At 42.3% G+C, this 21,334-nt stretch overlaps 1 protein-coding gene across 1 annotated transcript in view; it reads left to right on the top strand.

Moving 5' to 3' along the window:
- The first annotated feature begins 1,210 nt into the window (after positions 1–1,210).
- AFG3L2 (AFG3 like matrix AAA peptidase subunit 2) overlaps positions 1,211–21,334 on the top strand; it is a 40,226-nt gene continuing 20,102 nt past the window's right edge. Inside the window, exons 1-9 of the mRNA XM_030336058.1 lie at positions 1,211–1,327; positions 5,705–5,804; positions 6,218–6,295; positions 9,254–9,360; positions 9,499–9,651; positions 11,813–11,887; positions 15,454–15,578; positions 17,574–17,847; positions 19,239–19,376. Coding sequence (XP_030191918.1) covers positions 1,211–1,327; positions 5,705–5,804; positions 6,218–6,295; positions 9,254–9,360; positions 9,499–9,651; positions 11,813–11,887; positions 15,454–15,578; positions 17,574–17,847; positions 19,239–19,376 — 1,167 coding nt within the window. The remainder of the gene's footprint in view (positions 1,328–5,704; positions 5,805–6,217; positions 6,296–9,253; positions 9,361–9,498; positions 9,652–11,812; positions 11,888–15,453; positions 15,579–17,573; positions 17,848–19,238; positions 19,377–21,334) is intronic.

The following is a 21,334-nucleotide window of genomic DNA, read 5'->3' as shown; positions in this document are numbered from 1 at the left end:
TGAGAATGCCTAGCCAGCAGAGTGAGTTGTCAATATTTTGGATTTTGCCACTGTGACAGGTGAGAAATTTTGTTACCATTTTAATGTCTGTTCTTCCAGATCTTTCCCAACTGTATATGTGCATATATGACATTTCTGATGCCACCTTTGTACCCCTCCTCAGCCTCATCTCCTGCCTTTCCTGTTCCTCCCCATCCATAACATTAGCTACCATTTATATCATACATACTACTGGTAGAGCTAATAGAAAACAGAGGGACATGTAAAACTTGGCTCCAAAGTCCTCTCTCTACTTCACAGTCATGGTGTGCGAAACAGTGTGCAGTTCCACTGAGTTCATTTGAGAATCATTTTTCTTTGAAACGGTTCCTGATGGGCCCAAGCTTGATGTCCCAACACTTTTATTATTGCATTTAGCTCACTGGTTTGTGATTATTTGCGCTGCTCTCCTAGTGTTGGGGATGTGTATTTTGGCATTTTCAGAGCCTTGGACGCTGCCGCCACTGACTGATTAGGCGCTCAATAAAATATTTCACGAGTGACTTAGCGAGTGTAAATGCCCAAAATGTCGAGAATGGCCTCGCACCTTGACAGGTAAAGGTCCATTTGTCTGGGGCCCCAGCAGCCTGGGCTGCTGCCTCCCGACAGCTCCCGGCTGGTCCCGCCCCGCAGCCTGCGCCCCGCCTCCAGCCCCTCCCTCCACCCGCCCTGCAGGCTCTCCTTTCCCTTGGGCCTCGCCTCCAGCTCCACCCTCGCGCCCCGCCCACCACCCCACGCCTCTCCCCTTAGACCACGCCTCTACACCCGCCCTCCTCACTCCTCCCTTAAGCCCCGCCTCTAGCCCTGCCCTCCTCCCTTCTTCCTTCTGCCCTACCCACTGCCTTCCACTCGCCCTCCACGCTCCTCCTGCTTAGGCCCCGCCTCTAGCCCAGGTGGAGAGAGGAAGGTGCGGAGCCGTAGGAGCAGCTCTGGACCGGAGCGCCCGCCCTACGGCTGACGTTAGCACGCCGGGAGGGGCGGGGTCTGGAGAAGACGCGCGCGTCGAGAGTGGGGGCTCGCCTGTGAGCCGTGGGCCCGCAGCGCCGTTCACGGAGTCTCTGCCCCGAGCCGCCTCCCGCGGCCCGAGGCCAGCCGTCGCCGCCTGCCCGCCGCCGGCCGCCCAGCCGCGCCTGCGCAGCGCCCCCGGCCCGAGCGGGCGGCGCTGGCGGCCATGGCGCACCGCTGCCTGCGGCTGTGGGGCCGGGGCGGCTGCTGGCCCCGCGGCCTGCCACCGCTGCTCGTGCCTGGCGGCCGCATGGGCCCCACCGAGCGGTCCTGCCTCCGCACGGTGAGTCCCGGAGGCCCAGCGCCCTCCGCCTCCGGCCCGGCTCGGCCCTCGGGCCCGCTTCCGGCCCTGGAGAGCAGGGCGTCAAGGTCACCGGCCCCTGGGCGCGCTCGCGGGCGTCAGGGGTGGCTTCCTAGCGTGAATGAGGCCGCGTGCGCTGTGTGTTCCATGCCAGGACGCCCTGCGTTTCAGATCATTTATCCCGTGGGTCCCATCAGCGTGTCAGACCCTTGGTAGAGAATTGGATTTTTGAAAACAGGTAGAATCAGATATTTGCGTCAGGGAGCTTCAAAATAATCATCTGGGAGGGTCCTCTGACTTGATTCAGGGCCGAACCATATTACAGGTAAAGCAACTGAGACCTAAAAACGTTAAGGAATTTGTTATATCTCCAGCACGGGTTGCCTTACTTTGAGCTGCTTTCATGGTATTGGAAAAATAGAAAGCAGGTGCTGTGCATGTGTTTTAAGGGTCGGCAGCCTGAGCGTGATTTAATGATAGCACAGGTTTTGGAGGTAAGCTACTCAACCTCTGAACCCCCATTTCCCCATCTGTTGAATGGGACTATTGCTGGCATTCTGGGTCTGCCCCATAGTAGATAATACATACTAACTATGATTATTAATAACGTCACCTCTTCAGAGTAGAGGATGTTTTTAGTTGCATAAGAAGCCCTGTCCTCAGTGGGAGGCTATTTCTCTGTTGGTGGTAACAGGGCTTCACACGTATGGGCTATGGTAATACCGTTTTCTGGAGTGACGATACTGTGTTGTCACAGGACCGTGGCTGTAATCTGTCAAGTAGAGGTTCATGTAATGGGTAGGCGATATCAGCTATTTCAGTGACAGTTTCTTGCTGTCTGCCAGTTTTTTAGAGACCAGCCTTGCATTGGTTACTTGGAGCATGGGGGCAAAAGAGCATGGTGGTTAAGGCCCTGGAGACAGTCACAGGAACCTGCCACTTACTAGCCAGATGCCCTTGAGGAACCACTTTCAGCCTCTCCACTTAAAAGGGCATATTAATAGTACCTGCATTCATGATTTTTACTCTTCGAAGCTTTGTTGCCTGTCTTGGGTATCTTAATTTCTTTCTTACTCCCTACTGCCCTGCACTAGGCCTCATGTTTCCTGCATTACATCCATTTTGCCATAGTATCTTGCCGTCTCCTTTTGTCCCTAGTAAATACTGGACTCAGACCTGTAATGAGCAGGTAGGAATCTGCCTTGTGAGTTTGCAGTTTTTATGTCAGGAATCTTGTCTGGGCCCTTTCTCTTTTGAGTGGCACTGTTGCCCTGTGTGTCTTCCACGCTGAGGTATAAGGAAGTCCCCTGTGCTGATAGCAATAGCTGATTGATTGGGGAATCTGTGACACATTCCCTGGGGACATTAGGGCATTCTTGTGCTACCTGCAAGGGAGTCTGAAAGGACTTTGTCCTTTAGGTTTGTGCTGCTGTTAAAGGTCAGAGTCAAGAACGATTCTCACAGTTTTCTTGGGGAAGACTTTGATGTGAGATGTCCGTTCTCAGGTTTTATGCTCAGAGAAATAAGACTGATGATAAAGCAGCTAAAAAGTGCTCCTAATGTCAAACATAAAAGATAATCCTCTAAAATGAGGTGCTCTGAACTTAAATCTTGTGAGTTGATTTTTTTTTATATTATCCTTTGAATGAGCTTGGATTAGATAAGCAGAGAAAAGTTTCATTGATGGTGCCTGTAGAGAAAATAACTTCAGCAGCATTAAAAGTAGTTATAGGATTATTGCTAGAGGTATTCCAGGTCGACACGATTTGAAGATAGAGCCTGAAGGCGGTTTACTGGCCAATAAGTATTTATGGAGTACATACCTTGTGTCCAATTCTGTACTTTATGGTGACATAAAGACCTACTTGATAAGGTGATGATGAGCCCTTACTCTCAAAAAGCTTTCAGAGTAATTGGAAATGATCATTTGAATCTAGGTATCATCATACGATTTTAACAGTGCTTTTTACATGCGTTATTACATTTGATCCTCATGGTAGCATCCCTGGGAACTAGTCGTTTTCTCCTATAGTAGATGCGTAACTGAAGTTCCTACCAGATGTGTTAAAGATCATCAGTCAAAAAATTCAGATTTCCAGCTTTAACAGAATTAAAAATTGTGACACCGTCTGCCTGGTGATTATGGTTCCTTCAAATTCCAGACCTAGCTGTCACTACTTGTAACATCCTTAGGTCCCTTGAGCATGTAATCACTTCCTCTTCTGTGTTACCTACCTCTGTTGTATATACCTAGAGGTTTTGTATTGTTACGTGTATTATACCATCCTGTGATAGATCTGTCCCCACACTCTCCCTTACACTTCTGAGCTTCCTGGAGGTAAGGATTGCTTCTGACCTCCAACCCTGCCCAACCTGCCCCACTGGGGACTCCGCACCACTTAGCAGTGCGTGGCCTAGAGTAGATGGCTCAGTGAATCAGTGTGACTTGCTGCCTTGTCCATCTTGACTAACAAATCATTTTAATCTATACCCTTAATGGATTTGGTATTGGAAAACTTTATTCGTTTATGATACGTTATTATTTGTTATTAGTGGTTGTTTCATAGGCCAAGTGTTCCCAGGGGTCGGGGAGGGCTAACACAACAGAACCTCCAAATTCTGTCAGACCAGCATTGCTGTCAACCAAGATCATTGTCAGTGTTTCTGTCTTATTTTGCTGTGTAGAATTGTATTTTAATCTGAAGTAAAATCAGCTGATTCTTTAATTATTGACATTTTGTTATTCACATCCGATAGAATTAATCGTTTTAAAGTGTACAACTTAGTGGTCTTCAGTATATTCACATGGTTATACAACCATCGCTACTAATTCCAGAACGTTTCATCACCCCAAAGCCTGTAACCAATGAGAGCCACTCTCCATTTTTCCCCAACCATTCATTCCTCCAGCCCTCAGCAACTGCTAATCTACAGCTTCTATAGATTGCCTATCCTGGACACTTCATATGAGTGGAATCATATACTATGTGGCCATTTGTGTCCAGTGTCTTTAACTTATTAACATAATGTTTTCAAGGCTTATCCATGTGGTAGCATGTATCAGTGCTTCATTCCTTTTTATGGCTGAATATTTCGTTTTTTTAGTGTGTCACATGTATCTGTTCATTGTCATTTGGGTTTCTACTTTTTGGCTCTAGTGAATAATGCTGCTGTGAACGTTCATGTACAAGGTTTTGTGTGGACATATGTTTTCCATTTTCTTGGGTAGGAGTGGACTGACTGGATCATCTGGTAACTTTGCATTTAATGTTTTGAGAATGCTGAACTTTTCCAGAGTGGCTGTACCGCTCCGCATTCCCAGCGACAGTGCACGAGGGCTCTGCTCTCCACATTGTCCACATTCTCACCAACTCTTCTTACTGTCTTTTTGATCATAGTCACCCTAGTGGATGTGAAGTGGTTTTCCGATGTTGTGTTTTCCTCATCAGACCATAGAGGCAGCAATGCTGGTGGATGCTAATACAGATGAACTTCACTTTAAACATTTTCATCTGTATTTATAAGTTCGTCCTCCCAAAAACTGGTGATGAAGTTTCACTTTGCAAAGGGATAGGATTACTTGAAGTTTTTCATTGCCAGATTTGGATGTATCCCCTCAAGGAACCTTGCTTTTAATTGTGTGCCTAAAAATTTAATAGGGAGCTTGTTCAGTATGTTTATGTTATACTTTGATTTACCTAGACCTTACTTTAAAAAGTAACATTTTAGCAACATATGTTATTAAGGCAGAGATGTATCTGTAATGGGACTTGTATCACCAGCGTTCTCACCAGGATGACAGTATATCAAATATCTTTAGCAAATGTTAACTAGAGTAAGGATTATCAGTGATGTGGGACTGTAACTTCCTTCTCCTGGAACTAGGAGGAATTTAGTATTATATTTGCAAGCCACACTGTTCCGTAATTTCAGGTGAATGTCTTGCAGTTTTATAGACCCTGCCCACGGGACAGCATGAAGGAGCAGATTTCTGTGTCAGTTTGTCTTTTGAGTGCTACAAATTAAGTAAACAATGCCAAAGTGAATGTGTTGGCAGAGAATAGTAATGGGACCACAATTCTAACTTAGGCATGATTTTGAAGTATTCTTGTCTTCTGGATCATAATTAATGTCTCTTGGTTTGGTTACTGGAATAGAGTGGTGGAGTCCCAGGCAACCCTAGTCCTTTCTTTAAATGGGGGTGATGGCTGTGCTAGTCTGTAACCACCCATTGAAGGGAAAAACATTTAATTCAATGTTTTTGAATTTAGGATATTTGTGATAGTAGGAAAGGAAGTTCTTCTAAACTTTTTTATTTTGATATAACCTTTATGCTTTTATTTATATGTTATGCTGCAGCTTTGTCAATATGCTACAACCCAAGCAACAACCAGCAGAAATTCTCTCTTGACAGATGTAATTGCTGCTTATCAAAGATTCTGTTCTCGACCTCCAAAAGGTAAGCACACTTAGGTGGGATCATAATGTTCTGCATTCTTGTTAAAGATGTGCTGGCAGCAGGTGTTTACTAAATAGATGCATAGTTGTTATTTCGGGTTGACTCTGAACTTCCGTCTCCTCCAGTAATCCGACCCCTACTTCCTTTTGTCTGATTGCAGTGATGAAAATGTATCCCCTTTGATTATAACACTTTTGTAGGTAATGAAATTGGCTTGCAAATCAGGCTTTTTTCTTTAACACCTCTGTTTTTTGAACTGTATTATTTAGATCTTGACTTACTCCTACACAAGAAATGTTGCACTTATAGCTTATACTTTTTAATGATGTATCAGCTTTAAAAATGAACACGCATACATAAAACCTAATGAGTTTTAGTTTGAGGGTGTGTATTTTTTTTTTCTTTTCTAACAGGATTTGAAAAATACTTTCCTAATGGAAAAAATGGGAAAAAAGCTAGTGAAACTAAAGAAGTTGTGGGAGAAAAAAAAGGTACCTTTTAAAAAGACTATGAACTTACTGTTTTCTAGTATATGATGTTGGATGATAATTTTTACCGAACAAAGCACGTGTTCTCTTAAGGCATTTCTGAAGTGAGAGGTTGCAAGTACGTACAAAATTCTACAGACCCTGTGTTTCATTTCACCTTAATTTTCTGTTCATATTTTCTTGTCATTTTTTAAATCGAATTAATTTAAGGTCACCTTAGAGATATTGAGTGGTCAGTATCTGTTATATCATGCTTGGTAAATATGACACGTAACCTAAATCATTGAGAAAAATCTTAGAAATCTAATACATGCAATTTATCTGATACATATTTTGGTGTGGTTCAGTGTTTTTGGTGGCTGGGGGGGGACTATGTAGGCCCTGAGACTCCTGTCCCCATTTCCCACATGTGATAGCATTTAGCACAATGCCTGGCACATTTCAGCTGGCATCTTTGTTTTTAGGGAAAAATGTAATTCAGCCCTTGTTTTTATTTATTTATTTATTAAAAAAAATTTTTTTTTCAACGTTTATTTATTTTTGGGACAGAGAGAGAGCATGAATGGGCGAGGGGCAGAGCAAGAGGGAGACACAGAATCGGAAACAGGCTCCAGGCTCTGAGCCATCAGCCCAGAGCCCGACGTGGAGCTCGAACTCACGGACCGCGAGATCGTGACCTGGCTGAAGTCGGACGCTTAACCGACTGCGCCACCCAGGCGTCCCTCAGCCCTTGTTTTGAAATGAACTTGGATCTAGTTGGAGAAACAAATAGATACTCAAAAAATGCAAGGAGTGAAAGCGAGGCCAAGAGAAGGGAGAAGCGCAAGTGTGGTCTGATTGGAGCTTTGGTGACATGGGCAATTTGTGCAGTGTTTCCCAGGGGTGTGGTGGGCAGTCTTTTTATCTTGGTTTGGGGCAGAGTAATGATAGTAGGTCCGTTTTTAAACTACAACCAGTTGGGTACCTTTTGTATAGGTGCTCCTTTGTCCCGGAATAGTAGGGGATGTTGTCAAACAACTTCAGAAATGCACTTGACTCTGTTTCCTAGTGCTGTGCCTCATTACAGGTAGGGCTTTCTCTCTCAGGCCCTGCCTCACTTAGGACTGGTGCAGAAACTCCTTGTATGCATCATGGGGGATCAATATGTCAGCCTCCCATCCTACACAATGGAGGGGTCGCTTTGTGGTAGGTGAAGGTGTTAGAGTAGTATTTGTGATTCTTTGAGAGGATGTGGGGGTGGGGAGAAAGGTGTTAGCTTCCCAGGGCTGCTGTAACAGGCTACCACACCTGGGTGTCATGAGCAACAAACGAATGCCTCACAGTTCTGGAGGCTGGAGGCCCAAAGTCCGTGTGTCAGCAGGGTTGATTTCTTCTGAGGGCCATGAGGGAAGGATCTGTTCCAGACCTTTCTCCTTGGTTTATAGATGACTGTCTTCTTCCTGTGTCTTTTGGCACCGCCTTCTCTCTGTGTAGGTCTGTGTCCAAATTTACTCTTTCTATAAGAATACCAGTTATATTGTATTAGGACTCACCCATAGGACCTCATTTTAAACTTAAACAATTTTTTTTTGTGAAGACCCTATTTCCAAATAAGATCACAATGGGCTAGGACTCCTGACATGTGAATTGGGAGGGCAGGGGGCACTGTTCAACCCTTAACAGTGACTAATTTCAGATTCTGGGAAACTAATTTCATGTGGGTAAGGTGGGTTTTTTTTTTTGTTTTGTTTTGTTTTTCTTTTTTTTAGTCAGTTATCAAAATCACGCCTTGCCTACAGAAGAAAGAAACACTGTTAACAGTGTTCACTTCATGGGAGTGGGAAATGGGAGCACCTACCTTGTGCTTTCAACTGGGAACTCAGGAATTCATTTACCTGTATTCCAGTCACAGCTCTGTCACTCCTCAGTGTCACTTAACACTGCATCCAGTTACTTACCAAGTTCCTTAAGCTACACCTTTTCATCTGTAAAACGGGTATAGTCGTATACTTACCTGGTTGTTGGTATATTGTGCAGGTATCGCGGATAACGTGTGGAAAGCACTGGCAAGCCTCCTTGAATGCTCTTAGTCTCTTCCTCATGGCAGAATGATCGGTTGCCATAAGCTATTTTGCAGGAAGTCTTTTTTTTTTTTTTTTTAGATTTGTATAATGTTTTGATTTTTTTCAGAGACTATGGAACTTCACTCTCATTTTTGATACTAAGGAAGGTGGTGTTATTCACATTTTATTGTTCCTACTTGGCAGGAGCATAAAGAAATTAAGTAAAATCTTAAGGTGTCAAGGTCATTTGAAAAAACGTGGATTCCAGTCCTAGATATACTTGTGATTCCTCAGTAAAGGTCAACACTTGTTCTAAAACCACAATAGCAACAAAATTGATGCTTTGGTTTCCTGGGAATATAGCTATTCTGTGCCCAGTGACTTTTATGCTTGGTTTAAATCTAGTTGAGGTACAGGATTGGATTGCCTTACAAGGACCTGGTGTAACTATCAAATAATGAATCTAACCCTTAGTGTGTGCCCGTTGAAACTTTGCCTCCTTATTTTATAGTAACATCAAAGACATGTATGTTAGTTACAACAGAGTGAAAACAGTATTTCCTTCAAACTCATCCAAACTTTGAATACAACAACGAATGTGGTCGGGACACCATGACAAAACAGGCTGATTCCAGAATTGCTGGTTGATGAGAAGCTGTGACAAGGGGTGCTAACGGGTTTCTTATTTCTGATTCCCAAAAATGTAGAAAAAGCCTACATTTATTTCTAATCATATAACACAACAACGAGGTCACAGCTGTTAATAGTTGGTTCTAGATACTTCTTAATGAAAAAAGATTAACAAGTTATTGCTAGAACTTTTGCAGTTAAGTCTTTTGTTAAGCTGCATTAATGAAAACTTTGTGGAGAGATGTAAAATGCTGCTGTGCTGCGGTATGTGCTCTCTGTTTATGAACAGAATCAAAGCCAGCTGCTACCCCGCGCCCTTCCGGAGGAGGAGTTGGTGGCAGTGGAAAACGAGGTGGCAAGAAAGATGATTCTCACTGGTGGTCCAGATTCCAGAAGGTTTGATTCCAGGCTGTGTGTTAATTTGGAGGATCTGGAGCGGCCCCAGGAGAGGTTGGGAGGGATTTGTGTCCAATATAGCATAGATCCTATTGTGACCTTTCATTCTTCACAGAGACTGTCTCCTTCTTTGCCCAGGGTGATTTTCCATGGGATGACAAGGAATTCCGGATGTACTTTCTCTGGACTGCTCTGTTTTGGGGTGGAGTCATGTTTTACTTCCTGTTCAAGAGCTCTGGGAGAGAAATTACTTGGAAGGACTTTGTCAATAACTATCTTTCCAAAGGAGTAGTAAGTATTTTATTGGATTGGTGGTTTATAGTGGTTCAAAAGGTGAAATTCAGTAGATTGGGCCAACAAAGTAACAGTCAACTAAGTTAGCCAGCTTGTCCATTGTAAAGTTACTGTTTTCATCTTGATTTTTTTTTTTTAATGCTGTAAAGTATTGCAATGAAGAACCCTATTTGTTTTGGCCCAGCTGTCCCCCCATTTACCACAAAATCCTTTTCTTTCACTTCTACTAGAACCTAGCTTTCACCTTGCTCCAGCTGTCCTCTGTCTCCTTTCATTTTCTTGTGTGTCCTCAGTCACGCCTTCCCCCTGCTAGAATGTGCCAGCCTCTCCCGGCACCTTTATGACTCCACGGCTCTTAATCTCCCATGAGCTTGGACTTGGGTACCTAAGTGACTCCGAGTGTTGAAAGTGAGAGCGGATGGGCTCTAAGTGGGGGCCCAGGCAGGGCTGCTGGGAGCCTTTGTCACTACCAGTTGGGCTTTACCCAGTGAGACTACGCCAGCATCTTTGAGATGCTGTGGCCTGTGAGATGCATTATTTTATCCATTCCTAAGAAAAATTTAGTAAGCTGCCAGTGAAACTAGAAAATACCAGTTGTCAAACATATCCTAATTTCTCAGATGTTAAATTATGAAAAATGTCCACCTTAGAATTGATGAAGTGATAGTGAGAAACCAGGTTAGGCCTGCTGTGTCACTGTGGGGAGATTACTTAACTTCTTGGTGTTGGGCTTTTCATCAATGAAATTGATAAAATAAAGGTAAGATAGTAATACTTACTGGTAGCATAGAAAACAAAAGTTATTTTTAAAGATTGTCCAATAAGGTGAGGATGGAAATGATTACTTACTCACACTTTTGAGGTTAATGTTTCTCATGGAAGCCAGGATATTTATGTATAATACCCAGATGTTTTAGGGAGCCTGCCTTCTAAGAAGTAACTCCTGTCTGGTTGTGGAGGGGGCTACAGCTATCCTTCAAAGTGTGGTGATAGGGCCTCAGGGAAGATTCTCCATAGAGGCATCTCCTTTTGGCCTACTGGTTCTTTGGAATCTGTCTACTGTTCCAGCAGTTTTATGGGGGGTAGAGTACTTTAGTCTTTCCAGATGACGTGCTTTAGGAACAGGTAGTTCCCTGTTCCACCTCCTCCTGGAATTACCCAGGGCTCCCTCACAAACTGCCTGCCATTGCAGATTTAATGCCAGCAGAAAGCAAGCTTCTTCCAAAGGGCTTATGCTCCAGATCAACCTAGAACTTAGGGTTAAAGAACTTAGAAGGTCTCTAAAAGTGTTCTTAAGAATCCTATGTAGTTAGGATGTTACAGAAAAAAGCAAGTTTATATTATTTTATACCCATAGAATGGCGAAAATTAAAGTCTTCTGTTAGCAAGTGAGGATGTAGACCAATATGTGAGGATATAGAATATTTTGCTGTGCACTGTGAATTGGAGAGCCACTTTGGAGAGCAGTTTCATGTATAGTAAATGAATAGTAAATAATAGTATAGTAAATGTACTATTAATAGTATAATATAGAATAGTAAAGTATGTGTACCCTGCAACCCAGCCTTACTGGATCTGTCTATAGGTACATGTTCAGAGAAACCTTTAAAGATGTGCCCAAGAAGTTATCTGCAGGAATGTTCATGACAGCATTGCTTACGATAGTGAACGTTTTGAAACAGCCTAAATGTCTATCAGGAGAATGGATAAATAACTTGGGGTGTGCTCCCAAAGTGGAGTACCCCGCAGATCTGACCTGTCAGTAGGGATGAACCTCACAAATACGACAGGAAGGGAAAAAGAGTCGTAGAAGAATATACACCAAGCAGGACCATTTTTAAAGTCTAAAAGCAGGCGACAGTGAGTGTATGTTCAGGGTTACATCTGTGCGGCACAGGCACCAGGACAGGCTTTGGGACAGTCAGCACCTAATGTGGGGAGTGTCCGCTTCTGGGAAGAGGGCGTGACAGGTGGCTTCAACAGCATTTGTGATGTTTTATTTTTCAAGCCAGAAGGGGAAACAACGGGGCCTCCTTATGTTGTTCATCATTGTTCTTTGTACATCTAAAATACCATGCGCAATTTTAACGGGCTTAAAAGAATATCTCATGTCTTCTCTGTAAATTTATGTTTGAATATTAACTTTTTAAAATTCCAGGTAGACAGACTGGAAGTCGTCAACAAGCGTTTTGTTCGAGTGACTTTTATACCAGGAAAAACTCCTGTTGATGGGGTAAATGATTTTTATTAATTGATGTGGATTAGCTGTAAATTCACTTTTCAGATTTAGAGTCAGAAAGCAAGCATTCCCTCACATTGCAGTAGCTCTGTGCACCAGCTATGCCAGATTCGGGCAGCACAGCACTCACAGGCCTCTCTAACGCACGCAGGGGAGAATGTGCATGCCGTACGTAGTTGCCTTATGAAGTTGGTCAGTTTTTTTGGGTTGGATTTGGTAATTGTTCTGCTGTGCATTTAGGAAATGGTGAAATCCCAGTTTTCGGTATTCTAGTATCATGAATTTTTCAAGACTGAGAGAACAGTTGTTTTGGTTAGGGAAAAACTGTTAAATCTGAATTGTGTATGTCTTGAGACAGCTTTTTTCAAATCAGTTTAAGAAGCGTTCTGATCATATCTCTCCCAACTGTTTTGTGATATTTTATTCTTTTAATTTCCATTTCGTTTCTCATTTCAAAAAAAAATATGTATATCCTTTAAAAAAATTTTTTTTATTAAACTTTTTTTGATGTTTATTCTTGAGAGAGAGAGGGAGAGACAGAGCACGAGCGGGGGAGGGGCAAGAGACACAGAATCTGAAGCAAGCTCCGGGCTCTGAGCTGTCAGCACAGAGCCCAACAGGGCTTAAACTCACGCACCTCGAGATCATGACCTGAGCCAAAGCTGGACGCCTAACCTACTGAGTCACCCAGGTGCTCCTAATTTGTAAATCCTGTCCAGCCAGTTTGAACTCTATTCCAGATATCCTAGACTGGGTTGAGGGGATTGTGGGGGAGGACAGCAGTGGGGCAGATGAGGTTCCCAGGTGATTCCAAGGTGATTCCCAGCCCTCCCATCCCCCCATGGGGGCCCATCTCTAGTCCCTTGGTGTCCTGCTGTCTTACTGCCCTCCCCCAGGGTCAGACCTCCTTTACCACGTTGCATCCCTCCTTCCAGATGATTTTGTGTAACCATTTCCTGGTCACCTTGCCTGGGTGGGGCAACATGTAAAGAAAACTAGAACTGATGGTGACCATCTCTGTCCGAAACATGTCGACAAAAAGAGGAATGTCTCTAAAGTTGTGTGGGTTTGGTATTTCAGTCACTTTTAGGAGTAAGTTATTTTAATTGTCTTCATTTCTATCCCACTTCCCATTCTTTTTGCCTTATGATGAAATGTTCGTTAATAACCATGCTCCTTTTTTTTTTTTCTCGGAACTATTCCTCAGAGTTTTAGTGCTGGGAATTAAATTGGCACTCCCTTTCAAGAGGACAGTTTGGCAGTGTGTATATCAGCAGTTTTGAAAGTATGCACACACTCAGTAGTTTTGCTTCTAGGACTGTATTCTAGGGAAATACTTAAGGATGCATGTAAAGATGTGTATGCAGGATGTCCTCCAAAACATTGTTTATAGAGCAGAAAATTGGAAATCAGTAAATGCCCACATTAGGCACCTGGTTAATAATAAGGGCTCCTCATTTCTCTTGCTTTAATCTCGCCGCTGGAGCAGTGGCTCGGCAGGACAGTCCTCTTCCCTAGAGGGCAATTTTTACATCTAGTGCTGGCATGCACAAACGTTTATGTATTGAAATTCGTACCATTTTATTATAAATTACTTTCCTTTTATTTATCCTTTATATTATGGTTAAGGTTTTATATCAATTTCAAAATTGTGCATGTATTTCAAGATAGTAAAGGGGCTATTATGAAATCTTGAAGGAATGGCATCAAAGTTGCTAGTCGTGTTTGTTTCTGGATGTTGAGGTTACAGATGCTTTTTATTTTATTTATGTTTATATTACTGTAGTTTTCCCCAGAGAACATGTAATACCTACTTAATAAAAACTTTATTTTGAGTTTTCAGAAATGGGTAGATGATTTTTGGTGTCCTGCTACTTATAGAGTAGCAGTGTTACTTAAGTGTTAGCTGTAGAAGCACAGGCTTTGGAGTTTGACAGACTAGGCTTCAGATCAGCTCTGCTCTTTACTAGCTATATGGCCAACTCCCCTAAGCCTGGGTTTCTTTATCACTAAGATGGGAAGGGCAATAATAATGCTTTAAGGCTTAGTGCTGAAATGAGATCTTGAATGTCATTGGGGGTTTTCAAACTTCACTGTGTGTAAGAATCACTTGGAAAGCTGAGACCCACCCCGGGTGGGTCTTCTCTAGATCTTGTCCCCAAATCTCATGCTGCTGGTCCTCTTTATCTGCCCCATTTGTCTGATGTTGAGTCATGCACAGTGTCCAGTTGAGAGTAGGTGTTAAGTAAGGGAATGCTTAGTCACATGTGGCTAACCTATTATTGACTTGTTTTGGGCTTGTAATAGCAGGAATTTTGTAGGTTTGTCAGTGAACAACTTACCAAGAACTGTTAGATAATACTATTAAAGAAACTTAAGAAAAAATATATCTGTTATAAAACTACTCTCCATCTTTTGTTTTTAGATATTTGGAGAGAAATACCAGAGTGCTGTTCTGCACTCAGTAGCACTGGTTGGTGGGAGGACTTTGGGATGACATGTTACTCTCTTCTGTGCACACTTTTGAATTTTTATGACATAGATTTATTGTTTTGATTAAAACTTTTTTTAAGTGATTACAGGTTAGAGGAGGAACAGAGTCTTTTTGTGCTAGAAAATGCGGCTAATACTTGCATAGGGCTTGGAACAGGTTCTAACATATTAGTAAAACTCCATAAATGTGAGCTGTTATAAGTACGTGTGTGGTTGTAGAAGAGAGGCAGTGTGACATGCTGGTTAGGAGCACTGGCTCAGGAGCCAGACTCCTCGGGTGCAGATCCAGCCTCTTACTAGATTTGTAACCATGGGCAAGTGAAGTCACCCCTGTAGTTTTCTCATCTGTAAAATGGGGACAGTAAGAGTCAGGGCTGATACTCAGCCAGTAAACAACTAGCACAAAGGGGAATACTTTGGGGTGGGGGGGTAAGTAGCCATTGCCTCAAATCCTTCATTGGTGCCTCCCCAGGGCCTCAGTAACTCACCTGATCAAGTGAATAGAAGAGTAACAGCTGGCACAGCGAAGGACGCTTCTGTTCTCATTGGGCGGTGGGGTGCCTTCCTCACGTTCAGATTTTGAGTATCACTTCTGGTGATAGTACCTACTTCTTAGGGTGGTTCTGAAGATTGAATGAGTTAGTGTATATAAAGGGCTAAGAGCCATGCCTGACCCTTAGTAAGTGCTCAGGAAACTTTGGCTGTTAGTACTGCATCACATTAGTTTTCAGTTTGGAAATAGCTGAGAAATACATGGGAAATGAAGAAGCAGAAAAGGACACATATTTATGAAAAGGACTTTTAATAGATTTTTCATTTGAGTGTATAATTGTAGAACCACTAAGGAATATTGCTTAAGAAATGCTTATTTGCAAGGATTGCCAGGTGCTCTCATTGAGTGAAACTTAATCACTGCATCATTAAAACCAGTCCTTTATTATTGTGGGTTTTTTTTCACTTTCTAAATTTTCAGTATTTCTGAAAAATTCATTAAAAGTTGAACCTTCTGGTAAATTAAACTTTGTTTCCCCTTCATTCTTAGGATATTTTGTTTTGTGTTTTTATAGCAATACGTCTGGTTTAATATTGGCAGTGTGGACACCTTTGAGCGGAATCTGGAAACTTTACAGCAGGAATTGGGCATAGAAGGGGAGAATCGGGTTCCTGTCGTCTACATTGCTGAAAGTGACGGGTAAGACTGTTCACTGTGCTCTGTGTGGGTTGCTGTGTGTTCTGTCACCAGATGGCAGGTGACATACGACATTCTCAAGTCTGTCTCAGTTGGGCCAGACTTCTTTTAAGTCATTGGTAATTTACTGGTTTTTGTTCATGACTGCTTTTCTACACATTTGTATTTATCTTTGATTAAGCAATAGTTTGGGGGTATTAACGTCCTTTAGTAGGATTTTAGCATAAAGAGCCCCTTTGTGTTAAAGAATGGCATTGCCACCTTTTAACTGTCATTTACATTTATTTTTCAGAGTTTTCCAGGAATTTTAAGTAACTCTTTTTTCTCTTGTCAGAGCTTGCTTGTTCCCTTAGGGGTTATTTATCTTTAATAAGACCAGTTAGAAGTCTGAGGCCTCCAAGAAGGGCCCATTGATTTCAAGAGTCACTTGTCTTTGAGTTTCTATAGGAAATCTATGGCCTTTGAGTACTCATCCGTGTATAACACCCAGATAGATTTCCTGGCAGTTACTCCATTCGCATTGAGGTGTACCTTGCTACGGAGTTAGCAGTTCAAGAGTGAAAGTACAAGTAAATCTTAATTTTTCTGAATAAAAGAGCAGAAAAACAGATTGCTAGGGGCGCCTGGGTGGCTCAGTCGGTTAAGTGACCGACTTTGGCTCAGGTCATGATCTCACGGTTCGTGGGTTTGAGCCCCGCGTCGGGCTCTTGTGCTGAACACTTGCTCGGAGCCTAGAGCCTGCTTCAGATTCTATGTTTCCTTCTCTCTACCCTTCCTCCACTTGTGCTCTGTCTCACTCTGTCTCTCAAAAATAAATTTTAAAAAATCAGGCAAAAAAGAAAAATGAATTGCTAGTGTGCTAATTGAGCTGGTAGTATTACTCTGTTTTAGAGACTTTCTTGCATCTTAGTTGTGTCAACCTACAATTTACCTGTTTTTAGATCCAGATAGCTATCAAGATTGTTTCATATGTGCTATATCCCTTGGGTCCTGGGGCTGTCATATAATCATTTAACTGTATAGCTGCTGCTGAAACATTACAGAAAGTTTGGTTGCACCATTCCTTAAACATCTATGGTCAGTGTATCTTTTTTCTCCCTCCAGAAATAAACCAAAGGTAAATTTTTCTATGTTCTTACTGCCTGCTGTGGGGGCCTTTAAAAAATTGTAAAAGATGAAAACTTAAAAAGTAGATCCTGGTTTTTTGTTTTTTTTTTAGAGCTAAACCGTGTACAAGGTTATGATCCTAATTTCTTAGGATAAGTTCAGCTAACTTGCATTATATTAACCAATATGAGTATATATCTGAGGATATACTCATATATATGAGTGTGTATCTCCAGGCTTTAAGTCCTATCTGAGCAGCACCCTCCAGAGCATGAGCTTGGAGGACAAAAGATTGCTCCCCTGGGAGTCAGTCTGCTAAGTCTGCACAAGCTGCACGGAGTGGCCTGTGCAGCGCTTACCAACAGATTGCTGTCACCATTGTGTACAGGGCTTTTGAAACTGATCTGCCGTTAACTGAGTGAGGGTTTGATATTTAGAAGACATCTCTTTAGAATAAGTTGACAAATTTCCAATTAAGAGAACTGCAATTTCTGCCCAGGCTAACGCCAGGTCATGTTAAAACTTCTAAGTAATTCAAAAGAAGTTTCTTTGAAATGCAGATATAATGATAGTAAATTACAGCTAGGTCTGTATCGTGCATAAATGGAGATTACTGGGATAGAAATAAAATCTCCGTAGACAGCATATGTGTTAAGAACAGTTTTTCTTTGGTCTCATCTTCTGCAATTCTACGTCAGTGATATTGAGACACTGAGATTGTCTTTGTGCCTCAAATAAAACATTTAGAATATTCAGGTTTTACAAAAATAGAAAACATTTACAATTATATCCTAAGCAGTTACCAAAAAGTGTATCTTGCAAACATTTAAAAAGCCAAAGAGTAACAGTCTTAAAAACATGTCAGTGTTGTGTGTGGTTTCTTTTATTTAGCTCGTTTCTCCTGAGCATGTTGCCCACGGTGCTTATCATCGCTTTCTTACTGTACACCATACGGAGAGGGCCCGCTGGCATTGGCCGGACAGGCCGGGGGATGGGTGGACTCTTCAGTGTTGGAGAAACCACTGCCAAAGTCTTGAAGGATGAGATAGATGTGAAGTTCAAAGATGTGGCTGGCTGTGAGGAGGCCAAGCTAGAAATAATGGAATTTGTGAATTTCTTGAAAAACCCAAAGCAGTATCAAGACCTAGGAGCAAAAATCCCAAAGGTAAAAAGTGAACGTTCAGATTATTTTCAACGTATTAACCCAAAAATTGTTTGAATTTTTTTATCTCTGAAGTTATACTTTTATGAAGTTTGATTACTTGTGACAAAGTAGCTGTTTTTCTTCTTCTGTCTTATTAGTCTCTGCTTTACTCCAGGGTTTTTTCAGGTCAGTTGTTCCGTGGGAATGTGTCTGCTTGTATGTGGTGTGTATATTCCTGAAAAGATTTGTGTTCTCTCCCCTTGGAAGCCTTCCCTGATTCGCCTTCCTTCTCCCTCCAGTATGATTCGGATACCCCGTCTCTCAGTAACTGTGCACATGAGCGCATTGCCTCCTGCTGTCACCCGCTTGTCCCTCCCTTAGCAGGTTTGAACAGACCATTTGCCTGGGCCTGGCACTCAGATTCGTGGCACAGGATTTGGTGGAGAAGAGATAGCACTGATTCTAGCCTCTTCCTCCCAGGAGTCCCCATGCCTGCTGCTGGTGACAGGCTGGCCTTACTGATCCTTATACTCCCAGGGCCAGGCTTGGTCATTAAGTAAATGAATCCAAGATGTTTAATTATTTTAAAAAATCCACTAATAAAGTTTACTTTAAAGGAATCCTTTGTAAAGGAAATCGTTTCCTTGATTTTCATATCATGCCTGTGTGGATGAAAAGTCATATTTGATAATTTTATAATTTTCTGACTTATGTAGTATCTGTGCACATCATGCCTAAACATCTATACAACTTGAATAATTAGACTGAGCAAACACATTTTCCCTTTTTAACTACATTCATAGTTGGTCATTAGATTTTTACTTCATTTGTGAAATTTTAAAGGGAAGAAAATAAGCAAAATGTAATTTGGGAGTGTGGTGTTTGTGTCTCTTTGAATTATTTAAGTAAACCTCAGTTGGCTTATTTTATTTATTTTTTATACTTACCTGTTAAATTTTTAAAAATTTATTTATTTATTTTGAGATAGAGAGAGAATCCCATCAGCACAGAGCCCAGCTTGGGGCTCCAGCCCATGAACCATAAGATCATGACCTGTGCCAAAACCAAGAGTCAGAAGCTTAACTGACTGAGCCACCCAGATGCCCCAACCTCAGTTGGTTTATTAATAGATATTCAGCTTAAGTCTAAAGATCTGAAAAGCAGTGCTAAGAATCTTAAAGCGAAGTATGTAAGATTTTACATTCTTACTACATTTTTTAAAACAAGGTAGTCTGTAATCCTTTTCTTCCTCTTCTTACTGTTATAAAAATGTTTTGCCATCATTGTTTAAGGAACGTTTATTATATAATCAGAGTTTATAGACAGATTTATATCTTAGAATTGTTTGTGGATATGCAATTTACTTTTCTGAAATTCTAGCTAAATATACTTTTCCTTTTTTGTATCTGAAGGGTGCCATTCTCACTGGTCCTCCAGGCACTGGGAAAACACTGCTAGCTAAGGCCACAGCTGGAGAAGCCAACGTCCCTTTCATCACTGTTAGTGGATCTGAGTTTTTGGAGATGTTTGTTGGTGTGGGTCCAGCTAGAGTAAGTCTTTCATTCTCTTATGATGGCACACCCTCCTCTGTCTCCCCCTGATCTTCCCCCCAAATACGGAGCTGGTAAAGATGGCCCTGGACCAGACTGGTGCAGTCTGTTTATGGGTTGTCCTTTTGTTGTTGAGTTGTAAGAGTTCTTTATATATTCTGGACATTAGCTCCTAATCACATACATTATTTGCAAATAATTTCTCCCATTCTTTGGGTTGTCTTTTCCCTTTCTTGGTAGTGAAGCACAAAAGTGTTTAATTTTGATGAAGACTAATTTATCCATTTTTTTTTTTTGCTGTTGCTTGGGCTTTGGTATCATATTCTAAGACTGTCACCATCCAAGGTCATAAATATTCCTGTGTTTTCTTCTAAGAGTTTTAAAAGTTGTAGCTCTTACGTTTAGGTCTGTGATCTGTCTCAAGTTAATATGATGTGAGGTGTAAGGGTCCATCTTGGTTCACTCTTCTACATGTGTATATCTGGGTTTCCTAGCACCATTTGTTAAAAAGATGATTTTTCCGTTCAATGGTGTTGGCACCCATTTGTCTCTGTCTATACCAGTACCCCAGTCTTGATTACTGTTCCTTTGTAGTAAGTTTTGAAATCAGGAAGTGTGAGTATGGGTTAGTTTTTAAAGAAACACTTAAATTTTTACTCTTGTGTATTTTACCAGTGTCTAAATATTGACTTTTTTTTTTTTTTTTTTTTTTTAACACTGTAGAAGTGCCAAGTGCTACCGCAGTTGCTTTTCCAAACACCAAGATGCAACTTATAATCAGTAACTAAGTGTTGTGCCACTGACTGGTAGCATTTTTTCTTTGTCAGTGGGAAGTGTATTAATGATGAGTCTTACTATTGATGGCATTGTAATTTAAATGAGCTATGATAGGTAAAGTAGGTGGATTCATAGGAGGGCTGTCAGACAGCTAGGGGAGCCTGGGGGACTTGAATGTTTATGATGATGGATCATGGAATCTGGTACGGGTAGGAGTGGTGGGGGTTGGCTGAAGACAGGAGAGGAGCTGTGGGTGGTGGGGGTAAGTGGTGGGCCTAATGGGCTAGAGATCCAGGAGAAGCCAGCTATGAGAGAAGCTTGAGTACATGAGCAAGCCAGACCTGTGGGAGAGGGCAGAGTAGACCACAGGAAGCTGGTTGTGTAGGGAAATCTTGGCATTGCTGGCCATGGCAAAATAGAGCAGAAGGTGATTGAAAGAGGTGGGTCAGGGGACGGCCAACCAGGAACCACTAAAAAAATAGTGCCCAGTGGAGGGGGTGGGGGTAGGCTGGAAGAATGGGAAATCGGGCCCAGGAAGTACTAAAACCAGGAGGGCAGCGTGTCTGCCACGTGGTGGGAATCTCTGAGCAGGGGTTTTCCAGCAGAATTGTTTTGGCAGTAGTCATGTTGCGTGAGGTGCACTTCAACTCCCACTGGCTCGGATGGAAAGACAAAACCCCTTCCAGTTGAGAGCTTTGCAGGGACAGACAAGGGGGTGAAGGAGGTGTGAGAGGATGGGGATCTGTTGATCACCGATCTGGAGTTCAGAGGGAGAGGCCTTGGCGGGACATGAGTTATCCTAGGGGATGTGTTCAGAGCACTATAGGAATGAAAACTAGGAAGTCTAGGCAGGAAAGGATGATGGGGAAACTTGGACTTCTGGTGAATGAAGTGAAAAGGGATGTGAGGCATAGGAGATTGTTTCTGGATCTCTTAAAAGGGGCAGGTGATAGGCTGAGACCCTGGGGATGGCCACTCCTTCATCATAAGCATAAGCACATGCTTATTAGCAGGACAGAATGTAGGTGCATGGGCCTCACACCTGCTCCTGTAGTGGCAGGGCACTGTATTATGCTCTGGGGTGATCACTGTGTGGTCTTGCGTAGTTCACGGCCTTTGCGGTGTGTATACATGTTACCTAGATCTGTTAGTAAGTGTCTGCTTATTAACAGCCTGCCTCG

This window comes from Lynx canadensis, chromosome D3 (genome assembly GCF_007474595.2).
Source record: "Lynx canadensis isolate LIC74 chromosome D3, mLynCan4.pri.v2, whole genome shotgun sequence".
NCBI classification, from domain to species: Eukaryota; Metazoa; Chordata; class Mammalia; order Carnivora; family Felidae; genus Lynx; species Lynx canadensis.
Note: the sequence above shows the minus strand (reverse complement) of the source record. Positions and strands in the feature narration are given on the sequence as shown.